Source organism: Medicago sativa, chromosome 2 (assembly GCF_051527215.1).
Source record: "Medicago sativa cultivar Bolivia chromosome 2, Bolivia_mono, whole genome shotgun sequence".
Taxonomy (NCBI): domain Eukaryota; kingdom Viridiplantae; phylum Streptophyta; class Magnoliopsida; order Fabales; family Fabaceae; genus Medicago; species Medicago sativa.
Window position 1 is genome coordinate 55,670,937 of NC_140750.1, and position 18,322 is coordinate 55,689,258.

At 34.8% G+C, this 18,322-nt stretch overlaps 3 protein-coding genes across 3 annotated transcripts; 2 read left to right on the plus strand and 1 right to left on the minus strand.

The window, feature by feature from the left end:
* Window positions 1-2,826: 2,826 nt before the first annotated feature.
* LOC146949086 (elongation factor 2-like) lies at window positions 2,827-6,811 on the plus strand. The gene is made up of 4 exons (XM_085745188.1): window positions 2,827-2,888; window positions 2,967-3,019; window positions 3,105-3,192; window positions 4,079-6,811. Exons 2-4 carry the CDS (start codon window positions 3,017-3,019, stop codon window positions 6,517-6,519), a joined length of 2,532 nt encoding a protein of 843 aa, XP_085601314.1. The 5' UTR covers window positions 2,827-2,888; window positions 2,967-3,016; the 3' UTR covers window positions 6,520-6,811.
* A 3,012-nt stretch (window positions 6,812-9,823) lies between these two features.
* On the plus strand, window positions 9,824-13,274 carry LOC146949087 (elongation factor 2-like). Its single transcript, XM_085745189.1, has 4 exons — window positions 9,824-9,961; window positions 10,087-10,125; window positions 10,265-10,352; window positions 10,636-13,274. Exons 2-4 carry the CDS (start codon window positions 10,123-10,125, stop codon window positions 13,074-13,076), a joined length of 2,532 nt encoding a protein of 843 aa, XP_085601315.1. The 5' UTR covers window positions 9,824-9,961; window positions 10,087-10,122; the 3' UTR covers window positions 13,077-13,274.
* Window positions 13,275-13,370: 96 nt separating this feature from the next.
* On the minus strand, window positions 13,371-18,138 carry LOC146949088 (UDP-Glycosyltransferase superfamily protein). Its single transcript, XM_085745190.1, has 17 exons — window positions 18,113-18,138; window positions 17,867-17,982; window positions 17,534-17,567; window positions 17,070-17,125; window positions 16,850-16,990; window positions 16,075-16,223; window positions 15,863-15,952; window positions 15,691-15,757; window positions 15,529-15,592; window positions 15,335-15,449; window positions 15,078-15,244; window positions 14,885-14,995; window positions 14,740-14,801; window positions 14,448-14,500; window positions 14,272-14,347; window positions 13,894-14,022; window positions 13,371-13,737 (listed from the first exon to the last, which is right to left on the minus strand). The coding sequence occupies exons 1-17, from the start codon at window positions 18,117-18,119 to the stop codon at window positions 13,720-13,722; spliced, it is 1,455 nt and encodes a 484-aa protein (XP_085601316.1). The 5' UTR covers window positions 18,120-18,138; the 3' UTR covers window positions 13,371-13,719.
* Between the last annotated feature and the right edge of the window lie 184 nt (window positions 18,139-18,322).

Here is an 18,322-nt window from a genome sequence, read left to right on the forward strand (position 1 = left end):
TTAATCAAAATTTCATAAAACTATTGTTGAAAATATTGTTGATGACAAAAAGGTGAGTAAGAGTTTAGAAATTTAATTCTTTGCAATTAATTGTTTAACTCTGCAAAATCTAGATTTTAATGCTTCTGAAAAATTAACATTGCATTATAAATCAATTAATTAACCTGGCTCAGACCTAGAGGAGCTTATAAACCTCGCCTATGGAGTCTGAAACTCAAGGGAAGCTTTCAAACCTTTTTTTTTTTAAGTTGCTAAGTTAATCAAACAACAACAATTGTTCTAGAGAATACATATGTTTGTCATCAAAATGGAGAAGATTGTTGAACCAAAATGGATGTTGTACAATGCATTTTAAGTTTTGATGATAATAAAGTATGCAAGAACACTTGGATATATGTTAATATGTGTTCAAGTATGCAGGACCATGTAATTAAATTTATAGTTCTTAAATCAAGTTTTGATTCTGAAACATCAAGATTGTGAACACTTGAGAGTGCATCTGAAGCAAGTGAGAAGCTAAAGACTAGGAACAAGATCATCTGAAGAAAGGTCAGCAAGAATGTCAACATTCTTATTAGAGGAGGAATTTAGTTCATAAGAATCTGAAGATCAGAAACATCTGAAGGAATGAAGACTCTGAAGGATCAAGCTTCTGAATGTGACGTCAGAAGCTGAAAGCTTTGAACCAGTCTGTCGTCTTATGGAGGAATGTCACCATCAGACTCCAGTACAATTTGTCTTCTTATGACCACGCGCAGAAACAAACAATAGAATTCAAAGACAAAGAAAATGTAATATATCATTCTATTAGAAGCAAAAGAATTTTGAATGTCTATTCCAAGACATTATCCATTTCAGGAAAAGTTTCAACGTCTCTGATTAATCTTTTCAAGAGCTCATTTGATGCGCTGACGCTCTTCAACAACGGTTCTCATAAACTCTCGTATATAAGGACCTGAGCAGTTGAAGAAAAACAAAATAAGGCTTTGAATTTTACAAGTGTGCTTACTCTGTCAAAATCAAATAGTGCACAAACACTTAGAGAAATTCTTACAAACTTTCATATTTTAGAATTTCTTAAGTTTCAAAATCCATCTGAACTTTATTGTATTACACGTTTGATTGTATATCAAGTGGACAAACAAACAATCTTTTATTTTATTAAATTAGACTGTAAAAGTCTCTTTCTTGTGTAATTGAGCAATAAAAGTCTTCTTGTGTGATTAAGCAAAGGAAGTCCCTTGTTTGTGTGCTCGATCAATTTGAGATTATAGTAAAAATTCATTTGAAGTGCAAGGGGACTTGACTACTCTCAGTTTGTGGGAGGAACCAATATAATTGTTTTGTGTCATCCATTTCTCCCTTTTTGTGTGTGTGTGTGTGTGTGTTTGATTTTAATTTGCTGCATAACTCTGTTCCAGACTCTGAACAAGACTCTGTTTTGCTTCGGACTCTGAACCTTTTTAAAAACACTTAGAAAAAGTTTTGAAAAAGTCAACACAATTCAACCCCCTTCTTATGTTTTTCTCACCTTCATAGCCGAGAGTCCAGCGGAACAAATTCTTAAACTTGACTTGACTCATTTCCAGCTCTAGTTGCAACATATTTTGAATGTTAAAGATGTCGAGGCTTCATGCTTATTAGCAATTATCCTGTTGATACAACAATTAGAGTTCAATCAAGTTATGAACTGTTACCAAAAAAAAATCAAGTTATGAACTCTTTTAACTTGTAAGCACTGATACAACCAAGGAAGTTTCTATTTTAAGTAGATTTCTTTTATCATCGTTCTATAACAATTTTATGTCGAGTTTTATAAGAGATACACTAATATGTAGGGGTGTTCGTGGTGCGGTTTGGTTCAGTTTTGAGGTTAAAAGTCATCCGAACCGCAAGATAAAAAAACATGCAGTTTGGTTTGGTTTGATTCTGTTGACTTTTAAAATAAAATCCAAACCAAACCACACCAATGTGGTTTGGGTTGGATCAGTTGGTGCGGTTTTTTTTTTCCGAGATAATACAATTATTTGTTTCCAACATTAAAATCGAGTTAAAAAGCTATAACATAACATATTTCCAACAATGTTCCCGACAATATTTTAAATTTCATCCAACATTACAATTTTATTTTCAACAAACAATATAAACGAAATTAAAAACATGAACAAAAAGTAATTCTATTATATAAGAAGTGTAAAACACTAAGATTTTGTCATTGTATAAAATTTCAAGTAGTACATAAATATCTTTTGAAATAAAAAATAAAGAAGAAACTTAACAAAAGAGAAAATATATCAATCTTTAAAAGTTTTTATGAGTATTGATTTATGTGACATAGGTTCAATTAGTATTTTTCTTATGTTTCGGTATGGTTTGGTTTGGTTTGATTTGGTTTGGTTGGTAAAATAAAAACCACAAACTGAACCAAACCATACGGTTGAGTAAAAAAATGATTTGAATACATTCAAATCTAATACGGTTTCGGTTTGATTTAGTTCAGTTTGCAGTTTTTTTTATTGAATTGATTCGGTTTTGAACACTCCTCCTAGTATGACTTGCTAATAACCTTGGAATGGTGACCATATACAGTACAACTCAAGAAGTCAAGTTGCAAAAAATAAAAACAAATAAAATTATATATTTCTCATTAATTAATTAATATACGTATAAGAAATTAAATAAAAGAAGGATAAAAAGGTTTATTGGGCCATATATGTTGAAGCAACAAATCCATACCCATTTTGTCCTTTGGCCCATGCAGGAGTGATAGTGTTCAGCGTTGCGGCAACCCTAACAATAAAAACCTATCACACTCTCATTTTCATCACAAACAGCCTCATCTCCTCCCACTGCTCTGTCTGTCGGTGGAGATCCGCCTTTCGATTCATGTAAGTTTTCATCCTCTCATTCATTTTTTTTTTATATTCCTTTCAATCTATAATAATCTTTTATCTTTCATGTTTCAGAACTGAATAACACTCTTTTTGCGTGTGGATTATTTGAAAGACTAGGCACAATGGTAAGTTAAACTCTTAATGTTGTTTTTTTGGTTTGTTTTGAATATGAATATGAATATTGATTTGTTTTTGTGTTTGGATTTGCAGGTGAAGTTTACAGCTGATGAGTTACGTCGGATTATGGACTACAAACACAACATTCGTAACATGTCTGTTATTGCTCATGTTGATCATGGTATGATTAAGAATTTCTTGTTTCATTCATGTTTGCTTAAATTGATATTACTGTCATGATCTGTCAAGTTTTTTTTTTTTTTTTTTTAAATATTTGGTAGAAAAATATAAATAATGAATTTTTTTTTTTTTAATATTTAGCGGTATATAATATGTAATATGTCTGTTGTTGCTCATGGTATTGTTTCACGAACAGAATGATTTTGGTGTTTGTTTGTAAAGAAAACATAAGTGTCATAATTTGTGAAGTTTGTATTTATTTTAATGTTTGCTAAAGAAGGTGTTTATAATATTTGGTTGAAAATATGTTAGTCTCTATAGAATCAAACCTTATCAATTTCAAGGTTAGGGTCTGTTTGGATCGGGCTTATTTGAGTCTATCTACTGACATAATTTTACAACTTAAGAAATTGTTAATAAGCTCAGATAAGCCAGTCCAAACAGGCCCTAGTTTATGAAAATAATTTAATTTATGAGAAAGGCAAGTATGTTGTTGTTGCTATAGGAATAGCTTATATATAAGTGATTATCATGTTAGGTGCTTGTGCTATAAGCTGCAATTAAGTGTTTTTATCCAAACGAGTTCCTTAATAAATTGTATTCTCTGTTAGTCCTTATTTTGTAAACTTTTTATGAAAAATAGGTGCTTTTAGTTTCAGCAAATAACCCCTATGAAAAGGAAAATAAGGACTGAAAGTGGATGCAATTTATTTAGGGACTGATAGTCTAAAGCATATTTATTCATGCTATTATTTGCAAATGATAAAGATGTTGAATTGTTTTCATACAACTGTTTAGCTTTTTATATCTGAGTGAATTGTAATATTTTTGTCATGTTATGAACTATTTTCCTCGTGAGAATAACGACTCTTGTTTTGAAATTGCAGGAAAATCAACTTTGACAGATTCCCTTGTTGCTGCCGCTGGAATTATAGCGCAAGAGGTTGCTGGAGATGTCAGAATGACAGATACCCGTGCTGATGAAGCTGAACGTGGTATCACTATCAAGTCCACTGGTATCTCTCTATACTATGAAATGAGTGACGCTTCTCTGAAGAGTTTTAAGGGGGAGCGCAATGGGAATGAGTATCTCATTAATCTTATTGATTCCCCTGGGCACGTCGACTTCTCATCCGAGGTTACTGCTGCACTTCGAATTACTGATGGAGCACTAGTGGTGGTGGATTGTGTTGAGGGGGTTTGTGTGCAGACTGAAACTGTGCTGCGACAGGCTCTTGGAGAAAGGATCAGGCCGGTTCTGACAGTTAACAAGATGGACAGATGCTTCCTTGAGCTCCAGGTTGATGGAGAGGAGGCTTATCAGACCTTCTCAAGAGTTATTGAGAATGCTAATGTGATCATGGCTACATATGAAGATCCATTGCTCGGTGATGTTCAAGTGTATCCTGAGAAAGGAACAGTTGCTTTCTCTGCTGGTTTGCACGGTTGGGCTTTTACTCTGACCAACTTTGCAAAGATGTATGCCTCTAAATTTGGTGTTGACGAGACAAAGATGATGGAGAGGCTTTGGGGTGAAAATTTCTTTGATCCTGCCACCAAGAAATGGACCACCAAGAACACTGGTTCAGCTACTTGCAAGCGTGGGTTTGTTCAGTTCTGTTATGAGCCTATTAAGCAGGTCATTAACACTTGTATGAATGATCAGAAGGATAAGTTGTGGCCGATGTTGACAAAGCTAGGGATCACCATGAAATCAGAGGAAAAGGACTTGATGGGAAAGCCTTTGATGAAACGTGTCATGCAGACATGGCTCCCAGCGAGCACTGCACTTCTTGAAATGATGATCTTTCACCTCCCCTCTCCATCTACAGCTCAGAGGTATCGTGTTGAGAATTTGTATGAGGGTCCCCTTGATGATCAATATGCTACTGCTATCAGAAACTGTGACCCTGAAGGACCTCTCATGCTTTATGTGTCAAAGATGATTCCCGCTTCTGATAAAGGAAGGTTTTTTGCTTTTGGTCGTGTATTTTCTGGTAAAGTTTCAACTGGTTTGAAGGTCAGAATTATGGGACCAAATTTTGTCCCTGGGGAGAAGAAAGATTTGTATGTGAAAAGTGTTCAGAGAACTGTTATTTGGATGGGAAAGAGACAAGAAACTGTTGAGGACGTGCCTTGTGGTAACACAGTCGCTATGGTTGGTTTGGATCAATTTATCACCAAGAATGCTACATTGACAAATGAGAAGGAAGTTGATGCACACCCTATTCGTGCTATGAAATTTTCTGTCTCACCTGTTGTGCGTGTTGCTGTTCAGTGCAAGGTTGCTTCAGATCTTCCTAAGCTTGTTGAAGGTCTCAAACGTCTTGCTAAGTCAGATCCTATGGTTGTTTGTACCATTGAGGAGTCTGGAGAACACATTGTTGCTGGTGCAGGAGAGCTTCATCTTGAGATCTGTTTGAAGGATTTGCAGGATGATTTCATGGGTGGAGCTGAGATTATCAAATCCGACCCTGTTGTGTCCTTCAGAGAGACTGTTCTAGAGAGATCATGCCGCACTGTGATGAGTAAGTCACCCAACAAGCACAACAGATTGTACATGGAAGCTAGACCGTTGGAGGATGGGCTTGCAGAGGCCATTGATGAGGGCACAATAGGACCAAGGGATGACCCCAAGAATCGTTCTAAGATCTTGTCCGAACAGTATGGTTGGGACAAGGATCTTGCCAAGAAAATCTGGTGTTTTGGACCTGAGACCACCGGGCCCAACATGGTGGTTGATATGTGTAAGGGAGTCCAATACTTGAATGAAATCAAGGATTCCGTGGTTGCTGGATTCCAGTGGGCATCAAAAGAAGGTGCTTTGTCCGAAGAAAATATGAGAGCCATTTGCTTTGAAGTATGCGATGTTGTCCTCCACACCGATGCTATCCACAGAGGAGGTGGTCAGATCATTCCTACTGCTAGGAGAGTCTTCTATGCCTCACAGCTGACAGCGAAACCCAGACTTCTTGAGCCTGTTTACATGGTAGAAATCCAAGCTCCTGAGCAAGCTCTTGGTGGTATCTACAGTGTTCTTAATCAGAAGCGTGGACATGTCTTTGAAGAAATGCAGAGGCCTGGTACTCCACTTTACAACATCAAAGCATACCTTCCTGTCATTGAGTCCTTCGGATTCTCCAGCCAGTTGAGGGCCGCAACATCAGGGCAGGCATTCCCTCAGTGTGTGTTTGATCACTGGGATATGATGTCATCGGATCCATTGGAGGCTGGATCACAAGCTGCACAACTTGTGACCGATATTCGCAAGAGGAAGGGCTTGAAGGAGCAGATGACACCCCTCTCCGAGTTTGAAGATAAGCTTTAAATGGAAAACTATTTTGATTATTACTTAGCGGATGTTCTGTTTAAACTGTTACCTTAGTTTTTAAAGTTTTATTGAGTTCTGTTTCGGCTTTAGCAGTAAATTGTGGTGTACTTTGAGTAATTCGTCTGAGTCGGTCTATTTTTGGTCTTGGTTGTAAGATTTGCAATCGTGTGCTGTTTAAACTTATTAGTGGTGTACTTTGAGTAATTTGTCTGAGTCGGTCTATTTTTGGCCTTGGTTGTAAGATTTGCAATCGTGCTGTTTAAACTTATTATGCAAATTTTGTTTTATACTCCTTTTCTATAGTTTTCTGCTGCTTTTATAAGGTAGTTTGAAAATGATCAAATCTAACTGGGTTTAATTAATGGTTATACCATTGCAACTGCCAGATAGCATCCTTAATGAAATGATCAGATCTAATTGGGTTTGATGAATAAATTATACAACTACTACTGCCAAATAGTATCTTTAATGAAAAGTGTTGACTAATTACCAAACCAATGGTAGTGGTATGGATGAATATACTTGTTATAATGTTATGACCGGAGCAGTAAAGTCACAGATCAATTGAATTGCTTAGGCTGAAACTAGGGTGTTTTCATGATATTATCATGAAATTGTTCATTCACTCTGTTGAAATTTGCAGTGGCATTGTACCACAGATTAGGATTTTGCCCTGCTTAGGCATTATTTATTCCACAATCTCTTTGCGTTTTTTTTTGGTTGTGCTTCCCTTTTGATAAATTTGATATGAGTTAATTAATCTGGTATTTCTTCTAATCTGTTTTAATTTTGTATTTTGAAAATTCTCACAATTGTGTCCATCTGCTGAGCTTGGTTTCATGGGTCATTTTCATACTTAGTTAATCAGATAGCACGTTTTCAGGTTAATGTAATATCAAGGCTGACAATTGAGTAGCTACAATTAGTTTTTCCACTGTACTTATAATTAGTTGTTTACTTTGTTTGAATTTGTTATTGGTTCCATGATAGTCTGTTATGCTATTCAAATAATATGCTATTTGAATAATTAGTTTTCTTATCTATTTGAATAATTAGTTTTCTTATGGACATTTATTAACAGAGCTTAGCTATTAAAAAGATTGTCACCTACTAATTGCTTATATTGTTTGTTATACATATTTAGCATAAGAATGGTAAGGTTTGATTTTTATCCTGAGTTGCCTGCTTTTAAGTGTGCAAATGTATTATGTATAATTCAGAATACTCCACTATTATACAATAAATTTCAGGTTACATATGATTAAGAATTTTGTTATTTGAGTTAGACGTCATTTGAATTAACTGCCTCATTTGGCAATGCTCTCATTTGAAAGGGGCTGTGGTTGTCTCTATTTTTGGATTTGGCTAGCCTCACTAATGTTCTCCATCTCTCCACTTCAATTTTTATTTTTATTTTAAGACAAATAATATAAGTGTTAGGATGCACATTCCAATATATTTTTATTTTTATTTTAAGACAAATAATATAAGTGTTAGGATGCACATTCCAATATTGTTGAAAGGCTTGGACTGCAAGGAACCGTGATGACAACTAGTCCTATGTTATCACTTAGGGAATGTTATTTGAACAACCCTTTGAGACAACTTATGAGACAACCAAAATATACAAATAAATATATGTATTAAAACAAAGGGAAATGCAATATTGTTTTCAAGTAAACTGATTTTCCAATTGCATGTGTCTACCCAATGAAATATAACATGCAGATTATGGTTTTAGTTTTTATAGGTAAATACACAATTTGGTCCCTCAAAACAATTCATAATAATTTTACTTACATAAAATGTAGACTAAAGCAACACCAAGAAAATAAAAACTGAAACACACCAAGAAAATGAAAACTTAAAAATAGCTACTTAATTTTTTGAGTTCGTAAAGATTCAAGTGACATCTATAATTGATTTTATATTAAATTAACTAACAATGTCGTTTTTTTAAACGTAAGCAACTGATTAATTAGCAAAAAACTCACAAATTATTTTATGTTTGAATTTTGTATTGAAGATTTTCATTGCTAAAAAATTCTATTTGTAGTTGCTAAAAAGACATAAATTGTCAAAAATAAGATAAAATAAATCTATCAAACAAGCGATAATCTTCTTACTTTTTTATTTTAATTAACTAATGACAAATGAACTTACTTAAGGTAGCCAAATTATGCTTATTTCTTCAAATAAAAAATTGGGTAGCCAAAGCCACCACACATTTGCTCTCGAAGGGCTTATAAAGACACAAGAAGGGTTTATAAACAGATGAAAACCATTTGCAAGTTACGAACTGAACTGCTACTTTGGGGTCAAAATCATAATTTCTATTTCAGAGCAACTAATCATAACATTGATCAAGTTAATTTCCCTGTTAGTTTTAGTCTGTTAACGTGACTTGCTAGCCACTCAAGCCATATTACATGCAGCCAAAAGTCAGGGACCAAATTGAAATGAGCTAGAACTTTTAATTGAAAATCTCCCACATGTAATTTTGGTTGTCTTTTAAAACCTTGAGAAATTTTCATAGCTTTGAGTTTTGACTTCTTTTTTTTTTACTGGTGCCCCTTATAGTTTGAGACGTCACACAGTCAAAACAACTTTGAAGTTTTTTTATTAAATAGTTCATAGACGGAACTTCACAATTGTGTGTAGCTTTATGTGATATTTGTCACATCATCTACAAACAAAAGAAAATGAGATTTCATTTAACAAATTCTATGATCCGTCCATTTCACATAAATCTCAACTATGAAGTGTGTCTTGGGAAAAGTAACAACGTGTGGTGTAACTCCATTATTTTTAATAACGTAAATAAATGTCAACTTTTAAGATTACAAATCAAATTTTGTGCATTTGATCATTAGTATGATACGACATTAATTAAACAATTAAATAGGTGAAATTTCATATTTATAGAGAATTGTTAAGGAAGTACCTATTCAAAGTTTTTTTTTTTTTTGTGACAAAAGTATTCAATAGAGTGTTACAATTTTGTACAGTAAATACAATTCGTACAGTTTTTTTTTAAAAGAGTACAACTCATATAGTAAAATTTTGTACGAACATTTGATATGTTGAAACATGAATTTCAAACTTCAAATAAACAATATAAATAAAAATAATTTACTATATTTAAGAAAAAAGGAACTAGTCAATTTTCTTGCACAGCACTCCAAGAAACTTCCTTGGATGGATCACTCTACCAAAAATAAAAAATAAAGCTTCCCAAGTCAAATTATCTCAATTCTTATCTCATTTTTTAATAAATTTCTCTTTTTCAAAGTTTGACTCCAATTACTCAACAGACATTTTTTTTTGACGGAATTACTCAACAGACATATGAGCTAAACATTTCGCTTCTATAAATGACAATTATTAGTCTTCTACTCTAACATGCAATCAACTTCCTCGTACTTGTCAAGTGTCTGTGGTAAAGTTCATTTTCCTTTTGTTGTTTGAAATATAACAGTGATTATGAATATTAGTATTGTTTTGGATTTCAAACTTTTGATCTTTCAAGTACTAAACCTATGCTCATTTTTTATGTTTTCACAGTCAAGCTCTTGTTTGCAAGGAATAAAACCTGTCAAGATGGTGAGTTGACAAGGCTTTCTATCTCTCTCTCACTTTGTTTTTCAAATTTTTTTTTTTTTGACAAATTCAAATTTATTTTTGTATACTATTCATTTTCCTTAAAGGTAAACTTGTCAATATATAATGTACAATTGTGCAGGTGAAGTTCACAGTGGATGAACTTCGATGGATCATGGACCTCAAACACAACATTCGGAATATGTCTGTTATTGCTCATGTCGATCACGGTATGGTACACCTAGATCTTTTGAAAATAATTGTAGTTCGGAAATTGAAATTTTATCTGAACTTTTGCTTCAAGTTCAAAAATTTCAGACAGTATTGCAGTTAAAAAATAAGCTGTTTGATAATTAACACTTGAGAATGTAATTGAGCAATAAATATTTGATAAATTTTGTTTCAATTATTCTCTCAGAAAACTAAAAACGAAAAATATTTTCAAATTCTGTTTCATTCAATTGGATTATTTTGTCGATACTACAGTATTTTGATTTAGTTTCTTGAATGCAGGAAAATCAACTCTAACTGATTCTCTTGTGGCTGCTGCTGGCATTATAGCACAAGAGGTTGCAGGAGAGGTTAGGATGACAGATACTCGTCAAGATGAATCTGAGCGTGGCATAACAATCAAGTCAACCGGTATATCTCTCTACTATGAGATGAGTGATGGTGATTTGAAGAATTTCAAGGGACAACGGGAAGGGAACAAGTACCTTATAAACCTCATTGACTCACCTGGGCACGTAGATTTCTCGTCAGAGGTCACAGCCGCACTTCGCATCACCGATGGAGCACTTGTTGTGGTGGATTGTGTTGAAGGGGTCTGTGTACAAACTGAAACTGTGCTGAGACAAGCACTTGGAGAAAGGATTAAACCCGTTTTAACAGTTAACAAAATGGATAGATGTTTTCTTGAGCTTCATCTTGATGGAGAAGAGGCATACTCAACCATTCAGAGAGTCATTGAGAGTGTGAACGTCGTCATGGCAACATATGAAGATGCTTTACTTGGTGATGTTCAGGTTTACCCTGAAAAGGGAACAGTTTCTTTTTCAGCTGGTTTACATGGATGGTCTTTTACTCTCACCAACTTTGCTAAGATGTATGCTTCAAAGTTTGGAGTTGATGAGGAGAAGATGATGAATAGGCTTTGGGGTGAGAATTTCTTTGACTCTTCTACCAAAAAGTGGACCAACAAGCACACATCGACGCCTACTTGCAAGCGCGGTTTTGTTCAGTTTTGTTATGAACCAATCAAGCAGATTATTGAACTTTGTATGAATGATCAGAAGGGTAAGTTGTGGCCGATGTTGCAGAAACTTGGGGTGAATTTGAAGTCAGAAGAGAAAGAATTAACAGGAAAGGCTTTGATGAAGCGTGTTATGCAGAGTTGGCTCCCAGCTAGTACTGCCCTTTTGGAGATGATGATTTTTCACCTTCCTTCTCCTGCCAAGGCTCAAAAGTATCGTGTCGAGAATTTGTATGAGGGCCCCCTTGATGATCCTTATGCTTCTGCGATCCGAAATTGTGATCCTGAAGGACCTTTAATACTTTATGTCTCAAAGATGATTCCTGCCTCTGATAATGGTAGGTTTTATGCTTTCGGTCGTGTGTTTTCAGGTAAGGTTTCAACTGGTATGAAGGTCAGAATTATGGGACCAAATTATATCCCTGGGGAGAAGAAAGATTTGTATTTGAAAAGTGTTCAGAGAACGGTTATTTGGATGGGAAAGAAGCAAGAAACGGTGGAGGATGTCCCTTGTGGAAATACAGTTGCCATGGTGGGTTTGGATCAATTCATTACCAAGAATGCTACTTTAACAAATGAGAAAGAAGTCGACGCACACCCTATTAGAGCTATGAAGTTTTCAGTGTCACCTGTGGGAAGTGTAGCAGTTACATGCAAGGTTGCATCTGATCTTCCCAAGCTAGTCGAAGGCCTTAAACGGTTAGCAAAGTCAGATCCCATGGTGGCGTGTACAATTTCAGAGACTGGAGAACATATCATAGCTGCTGCTGGTGAGCTGCATCTTGAAATCTGCTTGAAGGATTTGCAGGATGATTTCATGAATGGAGCTGAGATTACAAAATCAGATCCTATCGTTTCTTTCCGCGAGACTGTGCTTGAGAAGTCTAGCCATACTGTGATGAGCAAGTCACCAAACAAACACAACCGTTTATACATGGAAGCAAGGCCAATGGAGGAAGGGCTTGCAGAGGCCATCGATGATGGAAAGATTGGACCAAGGGATGACCCAAAAAACCGTTTAAAAATATTGTCTGACGAGTTTGGTTGGGACAAAGATATTGCCAAAAAAGTATGGTGTTTCGGCCCTGAGACAACAGGTCCCAACATGGTGGTAGACACATGTAAAGGCGTACAATATCTGAACGAAATCAAGGACTCTGTCGTTACAGGTTTTCAGATGGCGTCAAAAGAAGGTCCAATGGCTGATGAGAACCTGCGAGGAGTCTGTTTTGAGGTTTGTGATGTTGTTCTTCATACTGATGCCATTCACAGAGGAGGCGGCCAGATCATTCCAACTGCTAGAAGAGTGTTCTATGCTGCTATGCTTACAGCAAAGCCGAGACTTCTAGAGCCGGTGTATCTGGTTGAAATACAAGCACCTGAACATGCTCTTGGAGGTATATACAGTGTTCTTAATCAGAAAAGAGGTCATGTGTTTGACGAATTCCAGAGGCCTAACACCCCACTTTACAATGTTAAGGCATACTTGCCTGTTATTGAATCATTTCAATTCAATGAATCATTAAGGGCTCAAACTGGAGGACAGGCTTTCCCTCAGTTGGTATTTGACCACTGGGATATGTTGCCATCTGATCCGTTAGAACCCGGGACACCAGCTGCTGCACGCGTTGTCGAGATAAGAAAAAAGAAAGGTTTAAAGGATCAGCTGATTCCTCTCTCCGAGTTCGAGGACAAGCTTTAACGTGTCAATAAATTATTCTAGAAACGATGTTTGTATAGTTTCATTGTTTCCTATTTTTCCTTTTTGTGTGTGTAAGGGTCATGTTGCTGTGATTTTAAATATTTTAATTATAATTTCTTAATAGTACTGTCCTAGATATTTCAATTGTAGTTTCTCATTTACTCATTTGTTTTCTAATAGTATACAATTTCACTTTTTAATTTTGCATCTTATCTTTCCGGTTGTTAATTAAATCTTGGGAGCGAGTTCTGCCACACTTAAATAACAAGTAGTTTGTCAAAAGTACACACAAGATCACCAGAAAACAACAATCTAATCTGCAAGCTTTAGTATAAAATAACCTCACTTTTACTGAAATATATAATGAATCTCAGAATCGGTACATATTAAAAGAAAATAAACCCTAATTCAAATAAAACAAAATTTTCAGACTTCTATTTACAACAAATGCAGCAAGTCAACATTAGACAGATGTTAAAGATCGCTGCATACATATTCTGTTGAAGGCAACTCTGACTTGAACATTGTCAAACCATATTATTAGCATATGATGCTAATCCACCATCTATAGGATCAATCAAACCAACAGATTTACCAAATTTTTCTGTTAGTGGTCAAAGACGTCTTCTAAGAACACAGAAAATCAAAATCTTGATATAACCTGCAAATTCAAATGCCACTAATTTCAGGTTAACAGGAATAACCCTTTAAACCAAGGCAGCATATAAAAAGGTGACAGTAGAATTGGCTATGAATCATACATATGAATGATAGAATTGATTATGAAAATATGTAAAGCAAAACAGTATGAACTTGCCTCGGTTATCAGTGGCTTTGCATGTTCTTCCCATTCAGTAACCCACCTTGATGAAGCACCGGTATCTAATGCACCTGATTTGAGAACCTTCAAAGAATCACACTCGTTGGGAAATCCCTTGAAGAGTGTCTACGTAGATTCAACAAGAAAACAAATTAGTATGCTCATGATTAGACATAAATATTGTCCATGTTGTGAATCAAGAACTTAAAGAGATAAAACAATCTAAAAATATGAAATGTAATGTCTATCTGCATCTAACATCTAAATGTACCACAAAGATGCAAAAACTGAATGCATACAGATGGCTAAGATATAGTTTAAATAGATTGTGTATTATCTAGTGAGCTCCGGACATGCAATCATAAACAAACTTACCAAAAATTCATCAGCCAGCTCTGAAGATGAAGAGAAGAGAAGACCATTTTTGTCAACGCTGACCAGCTCTTTAATGCTTCAAGAAAGTAATAGATTTGACCAATAAATGAAACGATAATAATGTCTGAACTTCAAAAAATACAAGCATCAATTTTGAAAGGAAGTACATAGCTTACCAAGAATATGAAACAGCACAAACAGGCAGTCCACAGCCAAACATATCAACAACCTGGTACAGCCAAAGAAGAAAATTTAGAAACATGCTGAATAGATATGACTCAAAGAAATAGTTGTATTGAATGAAATACGATGTCAAATGTTACCAACATACTCAAAAAATATAAAGCTGGCGACTTCACGGAAAAAACTACTTTCAAAACCAAAGCAAAGTTTATGACATGAAATGAAAAATAGCCTATACATATCACATCACATCTTGGTTTATCCAACGATATATAACAAGGTTACCTTCATGGGAAGGTCTAATCCCGAGGATGAAGTATGTAGACAAACACCAAGATCAGCTGATCCTGAAATTACTCTAAGATGTTAACATCAAATAATTCACGACTATGCAACGAAATTTTATAAATCAAAGAACAAACCAACGTACCTAGCAGTAATGGATAATCATCAGCAGACAGCCACATGGTACGAAATGCCACACGTTTAAGTTTCAATGACTTTATTTTAGCCTCATACTTTGCTTTTTCAGGACCTTTACCTTTATCAAGGAAGATTCTTCGTTAAATAGTTCCTTATGATTCTCAATGCTTCAGATGGTGAAATATAAAAAAAAATTATACCAGTGATGACGAACAACAATCTCGGATATAAACATTGTTTTCCGTCAGATATTTCTTTCCAAATGACCTCCTCATCTAGTGAATCATCTTCATTTAATATAGCAGCAACACGTCTGTCATACATTAAAGCAGCTTCTAAGAGAATGCCAAAATCTTCATCAGGAGTCCTGTATTGGGGTTATACGACGTAAATAAAACATATATACTGACAATTTTAATGCTAATAACGCATGCAATTAATTAAAGGATAAACTTACCAGCTTGTGCTACTTACAACAAGTGCAGGTCGGTTTGGCTTCAAACTTACGTTTGAACCAGCCTCAGTTGTAAATAAAGTCTCATTTTGGATTTGGCTACTCATCAGTGATGTTCCTGCAGGAAGCAAGGGCATTAACAAATAATATGCCGACAACTAAGATCAATATATATCGGGATTGTAAAGCAATCTCACCATTGCTAACACAATCTCTAACATCAAGAGGATGATGAAAGTGTTCATTCAATCTGCAAAACAACTATAAACTATCTATATTGTATTAGGAAATCTTGAAGAATGTTTGGTACGATATGTAACAACATTCAGAGTCACTAAACAATTGGACAACTGTATCACCTTATGCCTCTCCTCGAGTGAAGCCGGATGAAAGAAGTCGGGGGGCTGGTCATACAATACCGTAGCACTATGAAGTTAAGGAATGAACACCATATTAGATTGCTTAACAGTTCACAGAAACAATTATAGGTTATAGAAACAATATTTTTGAACTTTTAGCTGAGTTTCTTACTTAATTCCCCAGTTTTGAGCCAATTCATGTTGCATAGCTTTTGTTACGCATAGTGAAGCGTCTGCCATTTTACCATAATGCTTCTCAAACCTAAATGGAGTTATGAAAATTAATCACATTAGCAACAAATTTAAGAAAGCAAAAGTCATGAAAGAGCAAATAGAAAAATTCACTTCAGCAAATGTAAAAATTTAAAAATGATAAACTAATACCATTTGTATAAAGAGACAAAACGGCTATTCCTTCCAAGGGACATTCCAAGTAGAGTATATCCAAAATTATGCCAATCTATAACAAATGATGAATTCCTCAACCAGCTAGACCATTTTACTGCCACCAGAGTTGGAACGGAAGGAGGATTCTGCACAAACAAAGGAACGGGAGAAATGAAGTACAAAACTTCAGAATCATATTGCTGCTAGCTCCGGTTGTTTTTCTTCATTTGTTATTGAATCATTACACATTTAAGGCCTATTTGGAATGACTTATTTGAGCTTATCTGCTGGCATCAGCACATGTGAGACTGTTGTAGAGAACATAAGGAAACAACTTATGACATGTCCATAAGCTCTCCAGGATAATTTATGAAAACAACTTATAGCTGTGAAATTAGTTTGACATTATTTAATCTTTTGTTATAGAAACTATAAACACTTAATTCAACTGTTTATCCAAACATGGCCCAAGTCTAACCAAAAATCAGAATAAATTTCCTTCAACAGATAGAGTGCCTAACATCATCTATGACGATAGTAAAGTTGGGTAATATAGAATCTCTCTTACAGCCTAAACACCAAACTATTCTAATCGAACACAAACTACAAGGTGAATATGGTATTTATTTAGCTTCTGCGATGTTTCTCACACAGTGGCCTCATCCAATTTTGAAGTACACATCTCTGGTTGCATTAAATCTAACTTAGGCAAGAGCAAGTAGGATTGAATCTATCAATAAACGGGGAAAGAAAACATAAAAGGTTAACTAACCTGGACAATAAAAATATCAGGAGAAGGTATCTTTACACAAAGGTACCAAAGAAGCATGACAAACTGAATCAAGGGCTTCAACAAAAGCATGAAAGGTTGAAGTATCTTCGGTAAGTTTTGACGTGCTGTTGACCACTGCTTCTGTAAATTTGAGAATGTTCCAAAACTAAATCAACTTTTGGAAAAAAATTGTCCTCAAAAGATTACTTCATTTACATACCATTAGGTGAATATGAATAGATGGGTTGGCTAGAAGAGAAGTATGAGGCTCTGAACCTGTTAAAAACATTGAACACAAAAACTTATTCAGATTGTATTTGAAAAGTGGCAATTAGCTCCTGACATGTTGTACTAATAAAATCCAACCCAAATGGTTCATTTTAAACAATTCCAATACAGAAAAAGTAGGATTGAGTTGTCAAAGCACTATACAATAGCAGAATTTGAACAAATAGCTATTGTTTACAAAGTATTGTCAAATAACGGCTATAGTGACACTATAACAATGTAACATATCCAAATTTGAACAAACTGCTATTTTCCATGATCCGTGATTGACAACACTAAGAGACAATCACAAATTTTGAATGATAAAAAATTTAATACATCAATCTCTCGTGTATTTATCTCTCTCCAAATGAAAGTGACCGGTATTACAGAGGATTTCAACCTAAAAAAAATTACCTCCATATGCAACAATATCTACCTCCAGGAAAACCTGAAATGACACATAGAAAAGCCATTAGATCAATCAACCAACAGTACAAATAAAATCATTACAGGAACTCATAAATCAATACAGATATAATAATACTCATCTAATAGGAAATCAAATCAAATCAAGTCAATACACAAATTAATTTCTATACACTGAAAGTGTAAAAAAAAATTCCACAAATTTTACATGATGAGATGTGATTGAATACACAGGCAGTGCATGCAAATTAAATTCTTAATTAAGTTTAAATATAACATGTAATTATACAAAAATTGGAAATTAACAAAAAAATTCAAAACCTGATTGGAGAGTGAAAGAGCATGATACTGCATTCTTGGGCTGCGTCCAATATCACCCAAAACAACAACACAAGCCCTCCCTCTTCTTCCTCCTTCCATCTTTTCTTTGCTTTTTCCTAAAATTTTCAAATTTCAATGTTAAAACTCAAAATTCAATTCAACCATTAATCAAAATCCAATCTTTTTCAATCAAAATTGAATATTAATTAATCAAAATTCAAACGAAAAATAAAATAAGAATCTCACCTGCCATTTTCGCTGTTGGTAGTGACAGAGAGAGTCATCAAAAGTAGCAGATAGAAGAAGAAAAAAAACTCGGGTCAAACTCGACCCGTATGGTTTTGCCGTGACCCGAATTGAAAACGGGTCGAATTTGTGGTAAATTTGTTATTTTTATCGAACTTTATGCCCTTTTTGGAAAAGGGGTTTTTCGGTTTTATACAAGAGTGTTGGAGA

Excerpts from the sequence above, each read along its gene's own strand:
- LOC146949086 (XM_085745188.1), top strand. Across the intron at positions 3,193-4,078 it reads TATTGCTCATGTTGATCATG|GAAAATCAACTTTGACAGAT; the intron begins GTATGATTAAGA and ends TTGAAATTGCAG.
- LOC146949087 (XM_085745189.1), top strand. Across the intron at positions 10,353-10,635 it reads TATTGCTCATGTCGATCACG|GAAAATCAACTCTAACTGAT; the intron begins GTATGGTACACC and ends TCTTGAATGCAG.
- LOC146949088 (XM_085745190.1), bottom strand. Across the intron at positions 17,126-17,533 it reads AGATATTGTTGCATATGGAG|GTTCAGAGCCTCATACTTCT; the intron begins GTAATTTTTTTT and ends TGTTTTTAACAG. Across the intron at positions 14,501-14,739 it reads GATTAGACCTTCCCATGAAG|GTTGTTGATATGTTTGGCTG; the intron begins GTAACCTTGTTA and ends TGGCTGTACCAG.